We start from the raw sequence: 6,408 nt of genomic DNA, 5'->3' as shown, positions 1-6,408 counted from the left end.
GCACAGATTGAACTGTTTTGGGGTCAAAGTATGGTTTTGCAAGAAGAGTCAGAGGTTTTGTGAATGTAGATTGAAATTGGGTTTTGTGTTCACAGTTTAGGGAAAAGGAGAGCAGCTTTCCAGGAATGTGTCTTAGCAATCGAGAAAAACTGTAGTCAAAACTGTAACATCTTACAGCTTGAATTACTGCCTGCCCTCCACCAACCACTTTACATCCATGTAGTAATAATAATAATAAATCTAGAGAAGACTTTAGAGGAATCAATTGAAGGGTCTTGTGTGTGGATTTGGGGTATAATATCACTAAAACTAGTTCAAGCATGTCACTGTGACCTTTGACCAAGAAAATCTCATCAGCTACAAAATAAATACAGAGGTTTACCCAGTCTGTATAGTGTGGTACAATACTATAGTGGAGCAGACATACAGCCCTGATGAGCAAAATATAACAATGATGCAAGATGTCCGCTGTAGTGGTCCGTTCCATTTTCATTTGGAGAAAAATAAAAGTCCTAAGGATTAATCTTTAATCTTTTTTTTTACACTGGAGCTAACTGGAGAATATTTCTTGTCCCCGAACGTTTGTTGTAGAATAAAAGGTTTCAGCGTACAGCTCCTTGAATGATGTGTTCCATCAGACATTTACATCCACTAATCCACTGCAACACTTTTTGCATGAAGAGACCAATAAACCAGTGACCTTCCTCAGAGAAACAAATCAGGAGGAAACTTTCCACTGATTTTTCATGATAAGGAAGAGTCTCCTTTTACTGGCCACAGAGCAGCATCGGGATGGAGAGCGTCTTGCTGGCTCTCTTGTGTCTCTCAGGTCAGTGAATTCTTTCTTGATGTGCTGTTTGTGATAATTCATTTAAATGCTGAAGAAAAGGTTTGTCAGTTGGGGCCGCCTTGTATTTTCTAAAGTTCTGGTGTCTTGTGTTTCTCACAGGGTGGTTCATCCTCCCCTCCTGCCCTCTCCGTCAGTACTACGTTGTGAACCAACCTTTGACTTGGTATGAAGCTCAGGCCTACTGCAGAGAGAGATTCACAGACCTGGCCACGTATAGGCAACACGACCGAAATGAACCGACTTATCGACACACTTTCCTCCACTGGCTACAACTCTGAGGTGTGGATTGGTGCGTTTGCTGAAGTCAACTGGAGATGGTCAGATGGCAGCAGGGCTGAGTACAGGTTTTGGGCAGATGGTGAACCCAATTATCTCACAAGTGAAATGTGTGTGGCCACTAGCCCCACTGGACCATGGGAATCTCTTCGCTGTGACATTTTCCTCCCGATGGTGTGTTACAAAGGTAAGGATATATATAATCATATACAGGATTAAAAAAAAGTTAGTACACTCCTTTTCAATATCATGTAAACGTCATATGATCCATCCATCTATTCTCTATACACCACTTAATCCTCATTAGGGTTGTGGAGGGGCTGGAGTCTATCCCAGCTGATTTAGGATGAAGGCAGGAGACACCCTGGACAGGTCGCCAGTCCGTCACAGGGCTACATATACAGACACACAATCACACTCACATTCACACCTACATGCAATTTAGAATAATCAATTAACCTCAGCATGTTTTTGAATGCGGGAGGAAGCCGAAGTGCCCGGAGAAAACCCACGCATGCACAGGGAGAACATGCAAACTCCATGCAGAAAGATCCTGTGCTAAACACCAAGCCACTGTGCAGCCCCTCACATGATTCAGCATTCTATTTTTTAATTTTATTTTTTGAATACTAATCTGTCCACTTCTGATTTTGATGACTCACTCCTTCAGTTCTACAACTGTACAATTTCATTCAGCAGACACTTTCATCCATACATCTGACAATAGATGCAACACAAGCAAGGATCTAGCCAGGAGAAAACAACCTGGATAAGAGCCATGAAAAAAAAGTTAAAGTGTGACAATAGGACCGTGGTGCCTCTAGGCAGTGCATTGGCAGTGTTTTTTTATTATTATTATTAGTATTACTATTTTTTTGCAGTCTGTCAAGTGTAAAGGAGTTGAGGGAAGAGCTGGGTTTTTAATCTGTTCTTGAAGAAAAAATGGTTCCACCACTGCAAACCACAGAGGAGAGGAGTGTAGCTCTCGACAGGCCCTGTTGGGGTGGCTGGATCAGGCGCCTTTTGTTGTCTGACCGTAGTGAGCAGGACGGAGTGTAGACCTGAATGAGAGAATTCAGGGATTAGAGAGCTGTTGTCATTGTAGTTCTGAATGCCAGTGTCAGAATATTTAATTTGTGAAGTGATCTGAACAGTGGGGTGACGTGCTGTTTTTGTTGGTTGAAAACCAGAGATGCTCTGGCTTGGGGCTTGTATTTTCAATATAACTTAGAAACAATATTCACTGAGCGTTGATACAAAGTTGAATCATGTGTCATGAAGTGATTTTGCACATGGGTGTACTCACTTCTGTCTTTAAAAAAAAAACAACACTTTTTTAATTCAATATGTGAGCTCATCTTCTCCTTCAAATTGCAGGAACCCAACAGAATCCTGAATTTGTTTCTGTGGTTAGCCATCACGGGACTTGGTCCTATTCTCAGAAGTACTGCAGAGACAACTACATAGACCTGGCCACTGTGAGGAACGAAGCAGAATACGACAACGTCTTCGACTCAAGAGCCAACCACCGGGTGAATGCTGCATGGATTGGCTTATTCAGAGATCCTGTTTTTAACTGGTCTGAGTGGAGCAGCTTCGTCTTCCGCCACTTCGATGATGATGTAGACCCATTCGGCTCAGATAAAGTCTTTTGTGGTGCTTCATCTCTGAGCAGATCAGGAAAATGGAGCTTTTTGCTCTGTGAAAGAAGGTTACCATTTGTCTGCAACACCCCAGCCGGTGAGTGCTTTACTGCTCCTCACTGCTCATTTATTTACATTCACATGTTTGATATCACAGAAGCCATTCCAAGCATGTTTAATTTTTCCACTTCTGTCTGTCTGTGTCTTTCTAATAAAAGTGAAGCGGGTGGTGAAGCTGAGGATCAAACTGGACGACTCCTGTGTGGATCTGAACGACCCTGCTGTGAAAGCGGCGCTCCTGAAAAAGGCAAGTCTCCAAACTCCATCCTCAGACATCCCACACATTTTACCTTCCCACCATTCTGGGAGCAGTGATCACAGAGCAAATGTGAGCTAGCCTCCAACAAATGCCACAGATTTCAGTATGAGTGGATGTTTGACAATGGCTGCCATGTGTGTCTCTCAGCTCCAGGACAGACTGGAGGAGGAAGGAGTGAGTGGAGTCACCCTGAAGTGGAGAGAGCAGCCTGATGGGGAAGTCTGGCACAAAGAGGATCTCTAAATAACCTCACCTGTGTGTCAGCTGAGCTCTTTAAATACATGTGTGTTGACTAAAGTGCAGCAGCACCCCTTGTGTTTGAATCTCCAATATGACTGCCTTTAAGAAGAGAGTGTGACATTCGATGTAGGCCGGCAGCTTTAGTTATTGTGAACTCTTGTTAGCTACTGGTTTGTGTGTGTTAGTGTGATTTAATTAGCAACACTTACACAGTGACAACTTTAAAGGCATTAGAGGAGATTTAATTTCCTACGACTTTGAACGTAGCATGCGCATGCGCACATACAACCTCTCCCTCTCCCCCTCTAACCTCCCCCCTCTTAACATTTACGAAGAAACGCCCCCCTCCAGAAAGTTGCGTAGGACTCGTGAAGCTTTCTTTTACGGCTGGGTCCCCCTGGATCTTTATCTGCCATTACACACGTGGACAAAATTGTTGGTACCCCTCAGTTAAAGAAGGAAAAACCCACAATTCTCACTGAAATGACTTGAAACTCACAAAAGTAACAATAAATAAAAATTTATTGAAAATTAAATAATCAAAAACAGCCATTACTTTTGAATTGTTGATTAACATAATTATTTAAAAAAACAAACTAATGAAACAGGCCTGGACAAAAATGATGGTACCTCTATAAAAGATTGAAAACTATTTGACCAGAGTGACATGATTAACTCAGGTGTGTCATTTAATTGACATCACAGGTGTTTCCAAACTCATAATCAGTCAGTCTGCCTATTTAAAGGGAGACAAGTAGTCACCCTGCTGTTTGGTGAAAAGGTGTGTACCACACTGAACATGGACAACAGAAAGCGAAGGAGAGAATTGTCCCAGGACATCCGAAAAAAAATGATAGACAAACATCTTAAAGGTAAAGGCTATAAGACCATCTCTAAACAGCTTGAAGTTCCTGTGACAACAGTGGCTCATATTATTCAGAAGTTCAAGACCCATGGGACAGTAGCCAACCTCCCTGGACGTGGCCGCAAGAGGAAAATTGATGACAAATTGAAGAGACGGATCGTTGGAATTGTATCCAAAGAGCCCAGAGCAACCTCCAAAGAAATTAAAGGTGAACTCCAAGGCCAAGGTACATCAGTGTCAGATCGCACCATTCGTCGTTGTTTGAGCCAAAGTGGACTTCATGGGAGACGACCAAGGAGGACACCACTGCTGAAAAAAACTCATAAAAAAGCCAGACTGGAATTTGCAAAAATGCATGTTGACAAGCCACAAAGCTTCTGGGAGAATGTCCTTTGGACAGATGAGACCAAACTGGAGCTTTTTGGTAAGGCACATCAACTCTATGTTCATAGACTCAAAAACCAAGCATACGAAGAAAAGAACACTGTCCCTACGGTGAAACATGGAGGAGGCTTAGTAATGTTTTGGGGCTGCTTTGCTGCATCTGGCACAGGGTGTCTTGAAAGTGTGCAAGGTACGATGAAATCTGAAGACTATCAAGGCATTCTGGAGAGAAATGTGCTGCCTAGTGTCAGAAAGCTTGGTCTCAGTCGCAGGTCATGGGTCTTCCAACAGGACAACCATCCAAAACACACAGCCAAAAACACCCAAGAATGGCTGAGAGAAAAGCGTTGGACTATTCTAAAGTGGCCTTCTATGAGCCCAGATCTGAATCCCATTGAACATATGTGGAAGGAGCTGAAACATGCCATTTGGAGAAGACACCCATCAAACCTGAGACAACTGGAGCTGTTTGCTCATGAGGAGTGGGCCAAAATACCTGTTGACAGCTGCAGAACGCTCATTGACAAATACAGAAAGTAACACAGCAAAAAACAAATCCCCTTCAACCTAAAAGCATCTCTGCCTCATTGACTGCCGATCTAAAAGTCACAGCTCCCTGTAAAATCCAGGAAAGGATTTTGTCATTGCTTAAAATTTTCCTCTTTGAATAAATGCATGCTCTGAATTCGCACTGTGTAATTAAAATTGAGTTGAACTGAATCAAGTGAAGCAGCCTCATGCAATTTAAAGATGAAATGCAGAAGTTTTAAATGTAATTAAGAATTTATTTAGCACCTTTGAAGAACAGACTTTACCAAGGGTCTGGACGAAAAGAAGGATACTCAGGAAGAACACTGAAAACACAAGGCTGGTCAGTCCAAACATGGTGAAAGATTCTCAAAATAAATATGTACAATAACAGCAGATAAAAGAATAAATTTCCACATCCAAGTCAGGGAAAGAACAAGTAGACAAAAAATAAAATGTATAGCCATAAACACAAGGATAAAAATACTAATGATACATTAAAAGTAAATAAAGAGTAAAAAAAATAAAATGAAGAATGAAAAAAGTTTAAAACCAGTTGTATTCAGAGTAGAGTCATTCCATCTCTAATCATCAAATAGCTTCTGCTCAACTATCTCTGAATTGCTTGAATTAATTTTTTTTAATAATTAAGAAACACATGAAATGTTAGAAAACTTGCAATACAAGGTGATGGTCTTACTGTGATCAATGAAGTTACAGCAGGCCCTGCTGGCAGGAATCATCATGATGCTGCCTCCACCATGCTTCACAGTTGTGGGTTTAAACAGCATCATTGGTCCTTTAGCTTGATTTATCAAGTTCTTTCTGAGATTCTTGTATTTTTTTTTTAATTGTCCGTCAACCGCTTTTAGCCAGAAAATACTTTATATATGAGTATTTCACACATATCTTTCTATATAGGAAGGAATCGCTTCTTCATACACCTGGGATGACGCATTTGGTTACTGAAGGAGCCATCCAGTGCCCTCAGAGTGAATCTGCACAATACAAAACCTGCACTGGTCACCACAAGATTAATAAAGGGTCTCTAAACTTCCTCAAAAACCCTTTGTCTGTCTTTTAAGTGTCTGTGTGTGTCTGTGTGTGTGTGTGTGTGGGGGGGGGGTCACCTTAGACAATGTAATGTATACAAAAAACAAAAACATTTACATACAGGAAGCCACTGTGACACGTTTTGCATGAAGAGACAAATACACCAGTGACCTTCGTCAGTAAAACAAATCAGGAGGAAACTTTCTAGACATTTTTATTATTGTATTGTATTGTATTGTGTTTTTGCTGT

At 41.4% G+C, this 6,408-nt stretch overlaps 1 protein-coding gene across 1 annotated transcript; it reads left to right on the top strand.

Annotated features, from left to right (window-relative positions):
* The first annotated feature begins 812 nt into the window (after window positions 1–812).
* On the top strand, window positions 813–3,331 carry LOC127533274 (C-type mannose receptor 2-like). Its single transcript, XM_051945897.1, has 4 exons — window positions 813–1,313; window positions 2,504–2,866; window positions 2,988–3,076; window positions 3,236–3,331. The coding sequence occupies exons 1-4, from the start codon at window positions 1,016–1,018 to the stop codon at window positions 3,329–3,331; spliced, it is 846 nt and encodes a 281-aa protein (XP_051801857.1). The 5' UTR covers window positions 813–1,015.
* The last annotated feature ends 3,077 nt before the right edge of the window (window positions 3,332–6,408 follow it).

Source organism: Acanthochromis polyacanthus, chromosome 3 (assembly GCF_021347895.1).
Source record: "Acanthochromis polyacanthus isolate Apoly-LR-REF ecotype Palm Island chromosome 3, KAUST_Apoly_ChrSc, whole genome shotgun sequence".
NCBI classification, from domain to species: domain Eukaryota; kingdom Metazoa; phylum Chordata; class Actinopteri; family Pomacentridae; genus Acanthochromis; species Acanthochromis polyacanthus.
Note: the sequence above shows the minus strand (reverse complement) of the source record. Positions and strands in the feature narration are given on the sequence as shown.

Excerpts from the sequence above, each read along its gene's own strand:
- LOC127533274 (XM_051945897.1), top strand. The coding sequence starts at position 1,016 with ATGAAGCTCAGGCCTACTGCAGAGAGAGATTCACAGACCTGGCCACGT. Across the intron at positions 2,867-2,987 it reads TGTCTGCAACACCCCAGCCG|TGAAGCGGGTGGTGAAGCTG; the intron begins GTGAGTGCTTTA and ends TTCTAATAAAAG. Across the intron at positions 3,077-3,235 it reads AAGCGGCGCTCCTGAAAAAG|CTCCAGGACAGACTGGAGGA; the intron begins GCAAGTCTCCAA and ends TGTGTCTCTCAG.